At 41.6% G+C, this 19620-nt stretch overlaps 1 protein-coding gene across 4 annotated transcripts; it reads left to right on the top strand.

Annotated features, from left to right (window-relative positions):
* The first annotated feature begins 418 nt into the window (after positions 1-418).
* On the top strand, positions 419-18888 carry etv1 (ETS variant transcription factor 1). 4 transcript variants are annotated; one of them, XM_071397637.1, is made up of 13 exons: positions 419-572; positions 946-1066; positions 1509-1599; positions 1928-1975; positions 6546-6599; positions 11301-11430; positions 12362-12544; positions 12834-13081; positions 15007-15075; positions 15178-15246; positions 15399-15568; positions 16854-16955; positions 17127-18888. In XM_071397637.1, exons 2-13 carry the CDS (start codon positions 1022-1024, stop codon positions 17352-17354), a joined length of 1437 nt encoding a protein of 478 aa, XP_071253738.1. In that variant the 5' UTR covers positions 419-572; positions 946-1021; the 3' UTR covers positions 17355-18888. The 4 variants fall into 4 exon arrangements, with proteins under 4 accessions (XP_071253738.1, XP_071253737.1, XP_071253739.1 ...); XM_071397636.1 differs by having other exon boundaries at positions 15004-15075; XM_071397638.1 differs by lacking the exons at positions 419-572; positions 946-1066; positions 1509-1599; positions 1928-1975 and adding an exon at positions 2167-2705 and having other exon boundaries at positions 15004-15075.
* The last annotated feature ends 732 nt before the right edge of the window (positions 18889-19620 follow it).

The following is a 19620-nucleotide window of genomic DNA, read 5'->3' as shown; positions in this document are numbered from 1 at the left end:
GTGTGTGTATGCGACTGTGTGTGGGTTTGATCAAGAACGTGCTCTGAGAAACATGCTCTCAAACAAAACAAAACAGGTTCTGTACACAGGTAACCTATTTCCTTCTTTCAAATGTAGCATAAAGTAAAAGTATAATAAGTGGCTTTTTAAGAGCCCAATTTTTGAGAAACATTGTGCAAAGTGATAAAAGTTTAAACCAACATGACATGCACACGCATACACACACACACACACACACACAGAGAGAGAGAGACAGACATGCACACAGTTGTGACGCTGTTCTTCACAAGTTGTTCTCTTTAGAAGTTAAACACACATGATTAAAACTGTGCCTGATTGAAGGGTGGAAATCGGATCCAGTGAAAGACATTGACAACCAATAGGAAACGGAGAGCCTTCTTTTTCCATGGGAGGCCCCAGGAGGCGAAGCCAAGCCGCGCGAAAGCAACACTAGAGCTGAGTGTGCGCGAGCTTCAGCCGGCAGATTCAGCAGCGGGCTTCACATTGCTGACTTTTGTTTCTTACTAAATACAGGCAGAAACCCTTGAATGAATGCGGCGCATATTAATTAGGTGAGTGTCCCTATTCTTTTAATTTCTATTTTGTGTTTACCTTTGCCTTAGAATATTATGTAGAGCTTTTGGTCACGTTAGGTGGTTGTTCTCAAAATGTATCGCCAACCTTGGCACAGCCTATAGCTAGAAGTGGACCGTTTGTAAACAACCTTATGCATAGCCTACCTCTTTACAAAGGTGAGTAAACACAACTCATTGTGAGCTATGCAGCTAATATATCAATTATTTACGTTTGTAGTGGGATAATCGTAGTGCAAGTTCACTGCGGAGGTGTTTGTACCTTTATGAATGAAAATGTTTCAGGTCGACTACCTCGGTAGGTTTAGACGGTCCATTCATTTTATTCTTCCCCCAATCCATCTTGATATAGGGTGGTCGGACGGCACACTCCGCGGACAATTCTGGCTAATTGCTTATCAATTAAAGTAGAGCATTAGCGTTGCAGAATGGATGGGATTCAAGACCAACAAGTGCCTTATATTAAATCCAATGTGAGTGAGAGACACGTTTTTTTTAACGTATAATCCAAGACCAAATAACAAATATAACAGCACTTAGATATCATGACATTGTTGTTCATTATTGTGTTATTAAGTTGCTGTAAAACCTGCAAGCTGGTCACTCAGTTGGTCGCTCAGTCATCTCCTCCATGTGCAGATGTATGTACGGATAGCATAATATTTGAACTATTACTGTGTAATACATGATGTTATATATTCTAAGAAATATTGTAATGACGTTATTACTAGTACTAAAGTGTTGCATTTCCTCTGTAGTTATAGGTAAAGAAAAGGGACAGGGTCAAGTTTAAAAGTGTGTGAGCTGTGTGATTGATGGACATCTATTGCTCTCTCAGCTGTCATCTGTGTAAGTGTGCTAGTACACAACAGAATCACTCCAGTGGGAAACATTGATTTCTTTCTTCCCTTTTAGAGGCCACAAGGGAAGACGTCTTACAGCGAGAGACCAGCAAATGACAGAAAAATACAATTCATTAACTCTGACCTGGCCCTGGACACTGAAGGTAGGTAGAGCAGAGGGGACGAAAAAGTTAATTTCACGGCTTCTTAACATTTAGCAAAATTCAATTGGTTTGTGGCCCCCTGCACTCTTAAGCAAAATCTCAATTACAACACTTTCACCTGTGAAGATTGCGAGTAGCATCTGTCAGTGGCTACAGACCCAAACTGAGTTGTTATTAGTTACACACGTGCCTCTGAATCATCTAGCCAAGCCTCCAATGGCATTCTAAGCCTATCAGCCTGTCATAGTGGAGGGAATTGTTTCTGAAGCTTTTTTGCCCTGTTTTTTCTTCCCCTCCATGATTGTCCTCCATTGTTTTATTCTCCTAGAACTCTTCCAGGACCTCAGTCAGCTGCAAGAGACCTGGCTGGCGGAAGGTAAGTGTTTACCCATTTACTGTAGTGTCAAAGCTCAACAAGCTCACTTGGTTTAAAAGACAGAGTAAGAGAATTGGAGCGAAGGAAAGGGAAAGGTAGAGATGTAGACAAAAAAATCATCCCCAAGTTCCATTCCTACTAACGTGCAGTCCAATTAAAGCTTCTGTGGAAGAGGCACCTTGTGTGTCATGCATACATTAGAGACTGTGATGAGCGTGGTCTTGAGGGAGACTGAGGAGGCTCTACTCAGTGTCATCACAAATTACCAGGAGAAAGCTGTCCGCTGCTCACTGTCTCTTCTGCTTTTGGCAAGAGCTAACGCACACGAGCCGCCACCACCGCACCACCTCCACCGGTCGTCTACCATCTCCTCACTCTCACTCTCTATCTCTCTCTCTCTCTCACACTACCTCACTCAATCTCTTTCTTTTCCTCTCGGCGCATCTCTCTAAAGATCATCCTCCATAGCTGTAGTATCAGCTGTCTTCTCCGTTTCTTTATTTTTCTTTTGGAAGAAAAAGAACGGATTTACTTTTGACTTAGAAAAATCAGTTGGTCTGTGATCAGCAACTGAGATTTTTTTGTTGAGAGTTCATTTTTTTGTTTTTGTTTATTTCATACTTTTTTTCTAATGGCAAGACTTGCTCTGTGTGGTATAACTCAGACGTGATGCTTCAGGATTTAAGCGCGGGTGTCTTCTTTCCACCCTGTTTGCAGCACAGAAGTTTTGGTTAGTAAAGAATATTGATCATATTGTGCCTGTACCATTTTCGTGAGATGCATGTTTCCTGTGTTTGTGCATGTCTAAGTTTGTAAACGTGTTAGTCTGCTGCTTGTATCTACATTTGATCTTCTCTTGAATATCATTTACATATTGAAAATGCTTTTCTTTGCATGGGACATTTGTATTAGTTTGCAATGTTTTTTCCTTACAATTGATTGCCAATAAGCTGCAGTGTGCGTTAATAGAAAAACATGGCCTTTTATTCTTTAACTTTTGTTGGTACATTTTGGATGTTACTATTGCTTTGATTACCTTTAGAGTGACCTATAAATTATAATATGCAGTATGTCCAATCTATGTTATTGGCATTAGGTCTTAAAACATGAAATCACAAAGGTTCAGACTGAGTAAATAGTGGTGTAAATATGAAGTAGGATGTGGATTCAACGTGTGAGTTCTTTGTAGCTTCTATAAAAGTAATCTACATTACTTTACAATCATTATCATTTCCCTTGTCAATATGATCGTATGCATGCGTGACAAATCTTGAAGTTTGTACTTGCCTCTTGCTTAGGGACCAAAACAAGCCCACAACATTTTGTGCTGTATAATTTGATCCCATCACCTTAACTCGTATTGTAAATGTACCATAAGTTCCCTTTCTACACATAGCATAACAGCGTGTATCTCTGTATGTGGGACATCCTTCTCGATGCACCGCACATTTATGTTTCTCCTTATTTGCACTGCACATGATTTATGTGGACTGCATTATGGAAGACAAAAACATGCCAACATCTTGTGTCAGCTAACTATTTAATACAAATATTGTTTGGATTAGAATTAGGCTACATTTGGTATCAATAATGGCATCATTCGTTTGTGGTTCAATCTATGTCAGTGTCAGAGCTTTTGTCCTTTGTTGGTCTCTCAAGCTTTGAGGGGAATCGACGTTTGATGACGGATTGAACTTTTGATGTTTTATATTCAGACCACATATTTGAAATTCATCTAGAAAAATGTGTACTTATGGTAAATTGTTTAGATATTTTCTTCAGCTCTACTGTTGCACTATATTAGTATTGAACAAGACAACCTGTTCCTTTATCCAGTAGGCCTTAGTCTCTACTGGCAGATAATTCTAGTCGTAATGTTAAGGTCTAAAGTATACAGCTGATCTTTAACCAATAATATACATTTTTATTATACTCAATCAACTGTAATGTTTTTCTGGTCTTTTTTTTTTTTTTTTTGCAGTTATCTTATTACATTTTCCACGGAGGTAGAAACATATTTCTCCCTACTTTGCACAGGTGGATAGGCAACTTAATAATTGATGAGATTCATCTATTCTTTAATACATTTAAAAATGCTTGCAGTGTAATTTAGGGGTTTTAAAAATGAAAAGTATGCTTTGAAATAGATATTGGAATACTTTACCAGCTACTCTCTGCCAGTTAGATTATGAAGTATATACCGCAGGGCTTGTAAAAGAGTAGAATGTCGTTTTAATATTTTAGTATTTAAGTGGGAAAAAAGGGCCTTGGTTCCTGATATAGATATGACTGTAAGGAGTACAGTTCTGCATGTCATGGATCAATGTGATGTACGTTTCAAGATTGAAGTAGATTTAATAAATGACTTCCTGTCCATTAAGATAAAAAGGAATACCTAGCTACCTATTTCAAAGATTTATTCATTCAGGTAATTGGAAATAAGAGGAGGAATTATGGGAGACAGACTGAATTTCCGACATCACAAACCGAGAGGTTGAAGGGTTCTTAACCTGGCCATTTTGGCCAAGGCTTTTTTTCTCTCTCTTTTTGGGAGTTCTTCAAGTATCAATTTCACTTTGAGATCTATTCGGTGAGGTTGCCGCAATTTTAGAATACTGTAATTTTTTTAAATAAAATTTTGACACAAATGTGAAAATGATAGTTGACGTAGTCTGGCCTATTGAATTCAAAGTTTTAAAAGGAGACGGTAAATCTTTTCCTCAGCCCGTTCTTTTCATCTCAGCCCTGTTGTTGGCGCGCTAGCTAGATTTGTTTGAAACCGAACACCATCAGACACACAGCACTTGTAGGTACAGGACCATGATGGTGTTGGGCTGGGATGAAAAGAACGGGCTGAGGAAAAGACAAAGGATGTGCCACTACTGGTCAGGGCCTGTGTATGGGGCTTTGCTGTTTTTCTTTTCTCTCTTCTTTTCTCTCTTTCTCTCTCTCTTTTTGTGAATGGCGGCAGAGTTCCAGTTTTGGTGCTCTCCCCAGGAATTGTTGCAGGGATCAGCTGGCCCATTCACAGACTGGGTCCAGTGACTCATACATCCTGCTGCAGCTCCTGGCTGCAACATCACTTTGTCCCCCTCTCCTTTCGTTTCCGCCTGTCCGTCGCCATCCTTCTTCCCCTCTCGCTTTGAACCTTGCGACTTTGTGATGTCTGCAAGTGCGCGTGTGTTGCACAGTGCTAGCAAACTTGAGGTAGAAAGAAGTTGTACACGGTTGTGGTTGAGACGTTGTTGTTTTTTCTTTGAGTGGTCCGGCTTGCACTGGGTGAAATGTTTGCCAGTCATGGTCTTGTGATGGAGCCAGTATTTTGAATTGAGAGAAAGTTCTGGTCTGTAATTATTTATAGTGGCAAGGTATGACATTATTTTGCACTAAAAGGTGCTTTGTATGAAACGGTTCAAGTTCTTACAATGGCCATATTGATGCAGAAATCACAGTGCACACCACACACCCTCTACAAGAGGGGGCATGGCTGGCACAAAGAGTTGAAGTCAGCAGGAGCACAGGGTTTTACAATTATACTTCAGTTGCTGTTATGTTGATCTTTATCACTATACAGTATTGCACCATACAATACAATTCATCTTTCCATGTGTGTATCAGAACAGTGTACTTTATTGACAATTGTTTTATGGTGAACATTAGCTCACACAAGGCTTGACCTAATGGTTTTTCACTTGTTTTTACACAACTTATATTGTGAGAAAATAGGAGTTTTTCTTTTTCTATTTTCTTGGATTGTTCGTTTTCTCTCGTTTTGAAAAGTGAAAAGATCCTTTTGAAAGGGAATATACAGAACAACTTGATCATGTGATACAGACCTGCCTCGACATGATACTGATTCAGTGATAATGAGAATCCACCTCTTTGTGCGCAAAAATAGACGTGCTAATGACACATTTACATTTCTCATATTGCCATTTGCCACAATTCTCCAAACTCGTCAAACTTCAGGGACCTAAAAAGTACAAATATGTGTGATATAAATATGTACATGCCTAATTGGACCCTGTGCAGAGCAGAGCCTTCATTGTCTTAGCATTAGCCGAAGGCACAGGAGTGTGAATGATAGGTGAAACACTCTGGATTGGAGCAGAGCTGACTTGGCAGGTACAGGTGGATTCAGCAGTGGGGAAGAACCCAATTAGCTACTGTTAACAATGGGTGTTATTGCTATCGGCGTGGAGATAGCAAACTCCTGAAGCTACAGCATCATCAAAAAACAGACTAGACAACCCCAGGACATATGTAATCAAGAGAAAGAGGGGGAAAAACAATACATTCTTTCTCCCTAGAGACCGTTATTTTAACTTTTAGCTACACCGTTTGCATTCTGTTTGTCCATCGGTGCGTTATACCTTGGATAAACATTGGGAGGATTCTGCGGTTACATTGCTTTGTTCGTGAATAGATAAATGTCCATAAAGAGATTTTTTATGTCTTTAGGGGCTTTTCGCCAAAGGAAAGGATTGACATGGTTAGACTGGATATCATGAGTCTGTTGTCCATCGGCATGAAAATCACCTTTTCCTCTCCTCTCTGCTTCTTTCTCTAGCTCAAGTTCCCGACAATGACGAGCAGTTTGTCCCAGACTTCCAGACTGAAAACTGTGAGTATATGATGCCACAATGTTATTGTATTTGTATATGTATGTGTGAGTCTATGTGTTTGTGTGTGTGTGTGTGTGTGTGTGTTTGCACTTGTGTGTATGTGTGAGTGTGTGTGTTTTTCCATGTCTCTCAGTACCCCCACCTTCACTCTCACATGTGCTCTCCAGAGAGCTAGTCTTGCGGATTCGCAGACAGGGGCAGAAGAGAGGGGGTAGAATAGGTAGCTATGATATTATAGCACTGGGGTTTATTTATGTAGAAAAACATCAAAATATTTTGAGTCGTTTGCAATGAGTGATAATAATCAAATAGTGTTTTATATATATATATAATAATCTCAAACTCAAGTATTTTATCCTCTGTAACTGTCAGTATGTGTTGTGGTGGTTATACTGGAAGAAATCCAATATATCTTGACATAAATGCGCTATATGTTATAATGCACTTGGTGGCACAGTACAATGAGCATTTAAAGTGAGTGGAGACGAGGCTGTTGTTGGCACAGTGTGGTTATGAAGGAAGTCAGCCAGCGTGGAGACAGACATGGAGTGAGTGGAGCTCAGTGGGATCCAGTGCTAGCACATGTCTTTTAGATGAGCCAAAAGGCCTGTGCAACAGTGAGAAAGCAGGAAACTGTGTCTGTAATGACCATTACCCCCCTTTATCACTCACATGTTTGATATTCACCTCAGAATATTTTATTAATTTCAATACTTTTATTTTTTACATTTGTCTCAAGGAACTGTTTGGTTTTGAGGAACCTCCTACCAGTTTCTCTGAGCTCCATAGACATACAGTATGGTACATATCCACTATAGGATCCAAAATGGTTGCACAGTAACATCCATAAGGTCTTGAGGTCCCCATGTCCTTCAAAGCCATCCAGGGCCCATCGTGTACATTGTAGTAGGAGACTGCTGACCATAGGAAACGTCCTGTTGGCATGCCGGAGCAGACTGGAAAGGCACAAACAGATGGTGGGAGGGAGGGTGAGGGCACCGTGGTTGGGCTCTCGAGCAGGCGTCCCAGCCTGCAGTACTCCAATATGGGTTTCACCAAGGAGAGAGTGAGAGAGGATGGTGGGATTGTTTAGAGGTCAATAGAGGTAAAACGAGGTGTATGACATGTGCAGTCCGTTCATTCTTACAGTATGAAGAAATATACATTGAGAACAGGTGGAAACGTGGCAATAGACTTTGAGAACACTGTTGATCAAGCTGATATTTTTGACATCTTTTTTTGCGCTTCACAGAGAAGCATTCATGTCCTCACTTTATCACCTCACTTGTGGACAATTTTTCCATGTCCATCAACCATACTTAACATCAACTTTGAAAGGGAAACTTCCAGACACTGAATCTTAAGGCTTTGCACATGGAGGAGACATTTTCTTTGTCTAATACCTTCAATGTTAGTGGTTTCCATGCTCTCATTAGCATAACTTAGCAGGGTATGAGGAAGTACTGTAGGTGGTATAAAATGAGACCACATGTAATCAGCAGATAAGCTACTAACATTATCAGTAATGGCAAGCACTTAGTTTGTGAAAATTGATTCCCCCCCCCCCCCCCCTGTTGCTATTTTATGAATGGACTGGAGAAATATCTGCCAAAAGTAGACTTCACTGTAAATGCCAAAATACACAGTTTGTAACCCAACGCACACAACTGTTGCCCTCAAGGGCGTTTTGTGGTAATTTGGAATGATTGGCACCAAAATGACATTTATTAGCTTGCAGCTAATATAGTGGCTGTATTGAGAAAATTCACTGTGAACGGCATAGCTGGTTGGGAGGTATTTCAAATATGATTTAAATAAGGGAACCAAAATAATCAATGAAAGAGATTGTGTGCACTTAAAGTCAAGTCAGAGACAAAAGGCAAATAGACTAAAATCTGTATTTATAAAAGATCAATGATCAAAATGTTGTTTTGAACCAAATGTATGCTTTGGTTTCTAAATAAGGAATAGGGCCAAACAAAATATTAAAATGCAAATAATGTGGGCAAGCATAACGCATGTTCATTTTGTACAGAAAACCAGCCAAAGAAATTGACTGAATATTTGAGAAATTCAAAATGAAATCCATTCAAAATGATGTAATTAACTGTGGTAAATGCTTGTTCTTATGAAACACAGTCATTTAGGTAAATCAATCTGTAGATAATCACAGCAATTTAACATTGATGGACCTGACATTCTAAAAAGGTTTATCTGTTCTCGTTACAGGTGATGTCTTCCATATTGATTGGTGTACATTTGGCACCCCACTGATAAATCTATGGTGACATTTCCATCTCTATTTTAGGTGCCTCTCTTAGAGCGCGTGAGCTGTTCTTAACATTGTAGCGCATTCAGTTCATTTGCATATTAAGCTACTGTGTTGTATAACAAAAACCTAATTTCATAAACCATAATTATAGTGAACAAAAATATCAACGCAACATGTAACAATTTCAAAGATTTTACTGAGTTACAGTTCATATAAGGAAATCAGTCAATTTAAATAAATTCATTAGACCCTAAATCTATGGATTTCACATAACTTGGCAGGGGTACAGCCATGGGTCGGCCTGGCAACCAGGCCCACCCACTGAGGAGCCAGGTCCAGCCAATAAAAATTAGTTTCCCCCCACAAAAGGGCTTTATTAAAGACATAAATACTCCTCAGCACCCCCACCCCCCTCATACGATCCCACAGGTGAAGAAGCCAGATTTGGAGGTCCTGGGCTGGCGTGGTTACACGTGGTCTGCGGTTATGAGGCCGGTTCGACGTACTGCCAAATTCTCTAAAACGACGTTGGAAGCAGCTTATGGTAGAGAAATGAACATTACATTATCTGGCAACAGCTCTGGTGGACATTCCTGCAGTCAGCATGCCAATTGTATGCTCCCGCAAAAATGTTGACATCTGAGGCATTTGGTTGTGTGACAAAACTGCACATTTTAAAGTAGCCTTTTATTGTCCCCAGCACAAGGTGGACTTGTGTAATGATCATGCTGTTTAATCAGCTTCTTGATATGCCACACCTGCCAGGTGGATGGATTATCTTGGCAAAGGAGAAATTGTCACCAACAGGGATGTAAACAGAATTTCAGAGAAATAAGCTATTTGTGCGTATGGAACATTTCTGGGATTTTTTATTTCAGCTCATGAAACATGGGGCCAACACTTTACATGCTGCATTTATATTTTTATTCAGTGTATGTCCATTGATAAATACATGTACATCACAAAACAGTAAACAATAAGTCTCTGTTACTTATTGTCCCTCTTGCCATAAGCCTTTAATTAGTCAGATAAGGCTGCAGCCTCTGTGTCTGCGACTCCTGTGACGCCGTTCGACCTCGTCAAAGGTCTCCCCTCAGGAAGTACCACTTTGACCTCCGATCGATGACCCGTAAAGGTCGCACCCCACCGAGGCCAGCGAGACCTGTGAACATCCCCTGTGCTTTGCCACAACGTGCCCCGTGCATCAGTCCCCTGGGACCCAGGCGTCAGATGGGGTGTTGACAGATCGACTCCTCCACACAGAGAGACTGTGACACTGTCACACAGGCCAAGCTGTCAGTCAGCAGTGAGAAACTCAAAACATCCGCTTCTCTCAGCTCCTCAACCTCTAAACTACTTCCTCAGTCATCAGCCCCGGAATGGACTTGTTTTACAAGGCCCATTCAAGAAAAATATACACTGGGTTGGCAATCACCCATGTAGACATTTGAGCATGGTTTTGGCCTGAATAACCAGAGAAAAGACAAGCAATTTTTGTTTTTTGTTTAGTTTGATTGATTTTCACTTCCCTTCATGATCGCTATCTACTCTGTTTTGACGACGCAGTGTGTCTGATACGGATTTTAACATGAAAATTGACCAACCTCTGCCTGTCAACTTTAACGAGGAAATGATTGTGCCCTATTCTCTGCATAAGTAAAGCACTTTGGGTTTATACTCTCCTCAGTAGTTGTGCATGTGCCTGGTGCAACCGCGTGTGCATGTTCGTGCATGTACGTAGCCTACATGTGTTTATTAGCGATGACACACTAGCTCTCCAGGTACCCAGGACTGACTTGATCCTGACTGACTGGGTTTTCATCAGCGTGGCCAAGTGAATTAGTGTTGATCATGACTCAAGATGATGGGACGTTAATCAGGACTGATTTGGCACTTAACAGCTTCTTAAATGCACAGGCCACTGTGGGGAACTGGGCATAGGTACAGAGAGTGGGCTCAGATCAATGGGCCTTGTTAGTGTTGTCTGGACATTATTGGCAGTTAGCTGAAACGTGATATGGATTTAGTGGAGTCTAGCCCTGCTTTGAGATTGTCATATTTCAGGAAGGAAGAGAGTGAGTTACAGTGAGTGATGAAGACTGGGATTCTGGACTTAGAAATAGAAATAGTCTGCATAGATCCCGGCCCTGTCCTTAGGGAAAGCATTGGAGTAAGATGAAGTACTGGATATGCTTTTATGTATACCTATTACCCAAGTGTTGAGTAAGGATTTTATATGTGGTGGAAGGGCCTTCGAAATAGGTTTACTTTCCATGGTGATATGACTATTGTACATTTGGACATATAGAGTACTGATAAATAATGAATGAGTTACTGAATAAATGTTTCAACATCACCAATCTAATGTACCTTTCTACCTGTCTCCTCTCCATCCCCCTTCCCTCCCTCTCACACATACATGTCGTAGTGGCATTCCACGGACTGCAGCTGAAGATCAAGAAGGAGCCCCACAGCCCCTGCTCCGAGGTGGGCTCCACCTGTGGCCAGGAGCGGCCCTTCAAACTCCACTATGGGGAGAAGTGCCTGTACAACATCAGGTAGGTAAGCCACAGCACCAGTCACTTTCCCCTATCTGGAACCAACAGAGCCAGATTGCATACAAAGAAATAGACTAACACCCAAAAATGAACATCATAGGTTTTGGTGGTTTGTAAAATATCCTGTGGGATATTGAAGTAGTATTTATTTGACCTGTAGCGACATCTCACGAGGATTCTGCAGGTAAATGTGGTTTGATTAAAATAAACATTAAACACACGTTGTGCAGTCTTTTTTTCATCTCCACAGGCTGTCCAATATATCTCCACACTGTTGGATGGATAATGACTGCTTCGTTATGATTGCTTGATAAACTACAGTACTTCTGGCTTCCCACCCTGTTTTCAATGTTGTATTACTTAATTGCAGTCATTCCCTATGAAACAAAAGGCCAGGTGCTGTGCTAAATGTTTCAAGTTGGATGCACTTGACTTGGGGAATAGATCTAGGATAATATACTGTCTACCTAAGGTGCAAGTTCAATTCATTTCAATGAACTGCTTTTTCAAACTAACCAATATGCCCATGGCACAAGAGTTGCCTAGTTACGTTAAATCTTGAATTGATTTGACTTGTGATATATGGCATTGATATATGCTTACGATATTACAGTACCGTGTACGTCAAGGGTCATCTTGAAGAAGTATTCTAGAAGAGGCGACACAAAAGTATTTGAAACCCTAAACATATACGCTAAAATATATATTTTCTTAAAGAAGGAAAATGTGTAAAAATTCAAATTCAACATTTTGTCCGAAAAGTTTTTAAACTGTCATTTTGACAATAACTATAACATAAAAGACGATTGGATATGAAAAAGGATAGCGTTCAAATACTAGGCCACACTACAATGGCTTCCGTCAAATGGCATGCATGGATATAATGTAAAAACAACATCAGACTGATCCCTCCACCCCGTGTGTCTCTCAGTGCCTACCAGCAGCACAAACACCCCACAGGCATGAAGCCCTCCAGCCCAGCGACGCCCCCCTGCAGCACCCCCGTGTCCCCCCTTCATCATGGCTCCCCCACGACAGTCCCCACCCCCAAACCAGACAGGACGTACCCCCACCTCCAGCCCCTCCCGGACAGCGCCTACTCCATGGACCACAGGTACTGTACTACACAGCTACTGTGTACTGTAGGCTACCACTACATCATCTTTAAACTGGCACTAACAAAACATTATCGACATAGTTTCAAGTGCACATTTTACGTTTATTTGATCATTTTAGTACATTCAGTACAGTTTACCAGAATCTAGATGTACCATTCTAATTAGACACAAGGGTTGTATAAATTGTCAAGCTTTAGGTATAAGCATGTGTATTTATGTCAGTCCGTCTGTCTCAATCGGTTATCATGAAAATTTGTGAAAATGTAATATTTTTGCCTTTGTCAGATTTCGACGTCAGCTGTCGGAGCCCTGCCACTCGTTCCCCTCCCCACCGTCGATGTCTCGGGACGGAAGGCCCATGTACCACAGACAGATGTCTGAGCCCAACATCCTGTTCCCCCCACAAGGCTTCAAGCAGGAGTACCCCGACCCCTTGTTTGAGCACCCTGCCATGGTGGGGGCGCCCATTCCCCCCACGTACCCCCCCTCCATGATGATCAAACAGGAGCCCAGGGATTTCACCTATGACTCAGGTGAGTGGGCGTAATGGGTATCTTCTTCTTTTTTTTTGGGGGGGGGGGGGGGGGGGGGTCAGAGAGATACAGTAAAATATGTTGTATTTAATATTGCGGTGTCATTATATTATTTGGTATTTGGTATTTTATTAGGATCCCCATTAGCTGTTGCGAAAGCAGCGGCTCTTCTTCCTGGGGTCCACACAGAACATGACAAATGAGATAATACAGAACGTTAATAGACAAGAACCGCTCAAGGACAGAACTACACACATTTCAAAACTTCACACGTAGCCTACATATCAATACATACAGCCTGCAGGATGCAGGACATGCTTTGTGGAGTGTTGTGTCAAAAAAAGCAGAACATCTCTTTATTACGTCCGGACCTCTCCCCATCTTTACAACTATTGAATCTATAACTAGGGTAAGAGCTATAGAAAAATGTAGCCTACTGTATATTTATATTTTATTGTCCATCATGAAATTCAACCAAAGGACACACTTTTCACTCAATAATATAACCAAATACTTTTGGCATTTGGACCCACCACAGCATCAAACTACCCTCTTTTTAATCAGACCAGATAGTTGTCATTTGAGGAATGGGCCTGTTGATTGGATTAACCCATTATTAGCGCAGGGGGTTCTGGTTTGGATGTCTGTGCCGGGCTCCATTTCCTGTGGTGCTCTAATCTTTGTGCCTGGTCACAGTCCGCCCCCGCAGGAGGGGTGGTGGAGTGTTCTAACCCCCCCCCCCCTCCCTGGGTCCCTGAGGCCACGTCGGGGCATGAATGAATGAACCTGCACTGGACTGCTGGCTTCATTCATAAGATAGAGCCAAGGAGAGATTACTGTGGAGTGGTGTAATAGTGTGCCCAGTCAGGGTGGAATGTGGCATCCACTGCAGAGAAAAATTTCAATATAAACAGCACTGAGCTCCCTTTGAGTTGGCCTTCTCTCTGTAACATGAGCCCTTTTCAACAGGGACATGTTCATAAGAGAGCGCAACAGAAAACAAAATGTTTCTATGTCCAGGTAGTCCTCACTAGTTACATTTGAGTTATTCAGCAGACTCTCTTATCCAGAGCATCTTACAGTAGTGAGTGCGTACATTTTCATACTGTTCCCCCGTGGGAATGGAACCCACAACCCTGGTGTTGCAAGCACCATGCTCTACCAACTGAGCCACACTGGACAGTTTATTTCAGTCGGTTGTCTTCAGTTTGGTGTCTAATGAACATTACCCTGCAAACATTTACACAGGTTTCCATGTATCTCGATGGCATGGATGAACAGAGCGAGTCCTTTTCCAGCATGTTTTATATCCCAGATTGACCATTTAGGCAAATTTATTAGCAGTCATTCTGCAGCTTGGTTACTAGACCAGGCCTGTTGAGAGGATGGGAGGGGAGCCTGGTAATTTCATTAGCAGTAATTTCCTCTACAAGCCCATTACTTTGATGAATTAAATTAACGGGATTAGTCATTTTATTGACCATTCACTTTGTAACTGTTTCGGCTCTTTGATTGTAACCAGCAGCTGTAATGTTGTAGGAGGGCCAGACATATACAGTATAATATTATACTGTTGTAAATAGTACCGGTGAAGTTGTCGGCAGTGAAACAAAGTCATCACAGCCATCATGCTTCACTGCTGAAGAAACAGAACAGGCAGAAAACATGGCCGACACGTTATGCTACATTTACTCCAACGCTGCTAATAGGTTACCTTGAGCTTAGCCAAGACTAAGACACTACACTGTTCAGTACTAGTTTCATATTGTATGCTTGGTGTTGACTGAGCTCCAGTGCGATGCTAGAAGACATGTTCTTTTATCAGGGGCAGTGAGTGAGCAGTAACTGACTACTGTCAGATATCGGATACTGTCCTAATGCTCCCTTAAGGACTTCTAACACCCATTCTCCCCTGTCTCCAGCAGAAGTGCCTAGCTGCCATTCTGTCTACCTGAGGCAAGACGGCTATCTGGCTCACAGCAGCAGGACTGAAGGTGAGGGATGACACTTGGAGACATGCATGTTGGTTGGGTTATTCATCCCGTCCAAGTTGCCGTTTTCCCAATGCGATTTCTCAACACTGTCTCGTCTCTCAGGCTGCATGTTCGATAAAGTCGCGAGACATTTCTACGACGACACCTGCGTGGTCCCCGAAAAGGTTGAAGGTGAGACGTCCAAGAGGCGACACATAAACTGCTGCTTTCACTTGTAATTTCAATCAAAGACATTTTAAGCCATTGAAACATGTGAAATGACAACCTCCTCCCAACATCCCAACCGTCCCTCCATCCCCCTCCTTCCTCCATCCCCCCTCTAGGTGACATAAAGCAGGAGTCAGGTCTGTACCGTGAAGGTCCAACCTACCAGCGCCGAGGCTCACTGCAGCTCTGGCAGTTCCTGGTGGCTCTCCTGGACGACCCGTCCAACTCTCACTTTATCGCCTGGACTGGCAGGGGCATGGAGTTCAAACTCATCGAGCCTGAGGAGGTGAGAGCATGTCTGTCTCATCATATTCCACATAGAGTATTTTAGTCCCTTCAAGCAACAGTGACCAGATTATTCTGATCATTGAGGTGAAATCTGCTCTTCAAACGGTCAGAATAATGTGTTAGGAAACATTTTGAACGAGGCAATGTACCCGTACTGACGTTCTTTTTTTATTGCCTCACCACGTGCTAAAAGTATGTAATCTGATCAAATCAAACACACTGTCAACCGGAGAGTGGCCTACTAAATATTTCAATTAACCTGTTCCTAAAAATATAAACGGTGTTGACGGTTCAGCCCTTTGAAATGGAACAGGTCTGGGTTTGTGCGCTCACATTACAGACAGAGAGGCACAGTCAGTGTCCGGAGTGTTGGTAGGGTAATGGTTAGTGGAGTGTGTGTGTATGTGTATGTGTGTGTTGGGGGGGGGGGGGGGGGTGTGTAACTTGGCATCATTCCACATGGCCCAACTCAGTGGGACCAGCCAGCTGCAGCGAACAGGGCGGCCATTCATACCATCAGGTGACCAAACGCGCTAACTTTGGGCTTTGGGTGGCCGTAAATTTTGCCTTTGGCCCGGGCAGGTGTAACACATGAATGAGCATGAGGACATGAAAGGGGGCGCAATGTTTTTAGTGTTGGGTCCAGGCAGAGAGAGAGAGAGAGAGAGAAAGAGAGAGTGGGGATGAGAGAGTCAGAGAGAGACAGGGTTAGAGAGAGAGAGAGACAGGGTTAGAGAGAGCGAGAGACAGGGTTAGAGAGAGCGAGAGACAGGGTTAGAGAGAGCGAGAGACAGGGTTAGAGAGACAGAGAGACAGGGTTAGAGAGAGAGAGAGAGACAGGGAGAGAGAGATTGGTATACAGAGACAGTGGGAGTAGGGCTTTAGAATGGAGGATGGGAGGTTGTGTGGTCTGGTAGACAGGTGCTGTAACATCTGCTGCCTGCTCCACTGGGTGGGTGACAAGTTCCTAATGAACACATCCCTGTCAAGGGGTGTGGAGTCTGGTTCCACTCTAATTGCTGTTATTAGGAAATATGGATTAGTAAGCTTTGACATTTAGACAACGTCATTGCATTCTTACCGGGAAGTTGTGTAACAGGGGGTGTGTTATGTTCTCACCTCTTATTATGCACAGGGAATATGTTACAAGACTGAAGCCACTAATCCTCAACTAAACATAATACATGTGATCTTTCTATGACATTCTGGTTCTATTCATTTCACCATGGCCATTTCCCCTTTGTTTATGTGCGTCTGTCTGTTCGTGGATGTGTGTAACAAAGGTTGCACGTCGATGGGGAATCCAGAAGAATCGACCAGCTATGAACTACGACAAACTCAGCCGATCGTTACGCTATTACTACGAAAAAGGCATTATGCAGAAGGTAAAAGAGGCCTAAGGCTGCACCCTGACAAGAGACATATGACGATGGTTCTGCGTTTGATTAGCTGTAATACCTTCTTCTCCATAGCCAACCATGTGCTCTGACAAATGTCCCTTTGGGGACAATAAAGTTAATCTCATTTTATCTTATCTAATCTTATCTTATCTCCAGGTGGCAGGGGAGAGATACGTGTACAAATTTGTGTGCGACCCTGAGGCTCTGTTCTCCATGGCCTTCCCTGACAATCAGCGGCCCGTGCTGAAGACGGACATGGAGCGGCAGATCAACGAGGAGGACACGGTGCCGCTGTCACACTTTGACGAGAACATGGCCTACGTGCAGGAGGCGGGGCCCTACTGCAACCCACCACACCCGTACAGCGAGGGCTACGTTTATTAACGTAAAGCCCCAAGACGCCGAACTGCAATGCATTTCACAGTCACTACGAACAGGGGGAAAGACTTTGTCATTCAGAGGACCCCGACTCACCCTCTCTCACAAACTCCACATTTTTTCTTCACATTTTTGTTGACGTCCAAGCCGTACTGCAGGATAGAGAGTGCACTTTATGGACTGACTGACAGTGTGTGAACCTGCGGGGGCTAGCTATGTAATTGGGTCGTTTCAGATGTTTATGTTGATTTTAAAGGAGGGATTCCCCCCCGAGCATGCCGTATTCGTATGAGACAGGACTCAAAGGCCAAAGGTCACATATGGACATATTCCTGCAGTCTAGGCAGGTGAATCCTCAGAGCTTGAAGGAAAAAAAAATTGCCCTGATCTTTTCGACAGTTACAGGAAGCATCCTCAATTATTTCTCTCAGTCCTCTTTTTGTTCAATTGCCCTTTCATCTCCATCATGTGTACTTTCTTACTCATTTAAGTGAATAATGCAATGTATTGTAATGACATGCTTTTAAGATACTTTTATGGTGAAGTGACATAATTATAGACTTGAAACAGTAATGTAATTATACCAATCTTAGTTGACATCTACATGCTGCCTTGCTACCAGTTTTAAACGTGCCCCTTTGCCAATACTGACTGCCCAACAGTACATCATGATATGACTGAATGTTGGGTTCCTTTTCGAAACTGCATTGACTGTGTAGACCTGTAGGAATTCGACACGAAACGGTCAGATGCAATCAAATTCACCCTAAACATACTTTATTATCTGTAATGCAAATGACCTGTATTTAAAAGACAAATGAAGCGGAGACTGTACCTTTATTTAGTCTTTGCATTTTTATGTATATCACACCAGCAGTCGACTTAATGAATTACATATTTAGAACAAACATTTCATTCTGATTTGTCCTACATTAGATGACGCAAATGGTTTTTATGTTAATGATGTGTACCAGTTCAGCCATAACACTAGTTATCCGATATTTCAAGGCCACAATGTGGGAAATGTACAAAACAAACATTCCTTTTAAATCCTATTACACGATGTCGCTTTCCCCTTTTAAAATCAAAGGTAATGTGAGGAATGCATACCGTACAAAAAAGAGAAAAACATGCTAAATGAAATTAAATATCTAACTTTTTCCTTTTTTGTTTGTAGACAAATTATGTAAATGTTGCATACAGGGGTTGCATTTTAATAAAAAGGTATCAGAAATATTTTGAATTTTATAGTATTATAAAGATCCATGTTATATCAGAAATAGGGTTTCCATGTGTTATCAGGTAAATGCACATTGGTTGCTGCTTCTAATTGTAACTGTCATTTTATAGTCTAAAAATAATGGCATCTGCAATTCTGCGTTCTATGTTTAATTGTTTTGTTTATTCATATGTTTTGTTTTATATTCTTCAAAAATGAAAAAAATGAAGTCACCACGATGAAGTTCTGTAAAAAGTATACAGGTTGGGATGGGATTAGCAATAGCCAAAATTCTGTAATAAAATAGTGCTGAAAAACTGGTATATGCGTGATTGTCACCCATGAAAATATATATTTTTTTTACCACGAATACAATATTTTCTGATTTATTTAAGTCTTAACAAGTAAACATTTGTAAAGAGAATAGAAGTATGGGATCTTGGTGAGCTATCTATGGCAACTATTGAAATAGAAAATAGAATTTTGGTCGTAATTTCCACAGCCAATCTTACCACAACCTCTTGTTGCATTAAACACAAATATTCTGTAAGGTTTCAAAACCACATTACTCAGTAGATTTACTGACAGACATAAACACAATTAGAGCAGTTCAACCAAGCATGTGTGGGTTGGTGTAGAGAAGTGCAATGGAGAAAAGTAACTCGTCAATTTCCAGGTTGGCGGGGATACTCTCTACCGCAAAGCATTTAGCCAAAAGTGACACACAAAGAAAAATCAATGTCTAATTTAAAGCACTATTTTTTTCATGTTGTACAATTGTTGGTGTCTTTTATTCCTACTCTTAAAAAGCTGGAGTGTCAGTAATGAAAAAGTAACACTGCCTTAAAGTTATTATTGCCTCGTGTAAAGTGTCACTCGCAAAAAAATCAATGACTAATTTAAGGAAGCGTTGTTTAATTGGTTTCACTGGGGGAAAAATGAAAACGGATGTGTAAGTAATGAAAAAACACAGCTTGCCTTAATTTGTCAGGCCAGGTTACAGGCAAACCCTATTATAGGTCCTACTGTTAGATGTTTTTATTGATTGCCTAT

Source organism: Salvelinus alpinus, chromosome 4, assembly GCF_045679555.1.
Source record: "Salvelinus alpinus chromosome 4, SLU_Salpinus.1, whole genome shotgun sequence".
Lineage (NCBI taxonomy): Eukaryota > Metazoa > Chordata > Actinopteri > Salmoniformes > Salmonidae > Salvelinus > Salvelinus alpinus.
The sequence above is the reverse complement of the archived record's forward strand: the minus strand, read 5'-3'. Positions and strand labels throughout refer to the sequence as shown.

Bases quoted from the DNA above. Each gene is read 5' to 3' on its own strand.
- etv1 (XM_071397636.1), top strand. From the start codon at position 1,022: ATGGATGGGATTCAAGACCAACAAGTGCCTTATATTAAATCCAAT. The intron at 13,082-15,003 runs GTGAGTGGGCGT...CCCTGTCTCCAG, and splicing joins GGATTTCACCTATGACTCAG to CAGAAGTGCCTAGCTGCCAT. The intron at 16,956-17,126 runs GTAAAAGAGGCC...TCTTATCTCCAG, and splicing joins AAAAAGGCATTATGCAGAAG to GTGGCAGGGGAGAGATACGT.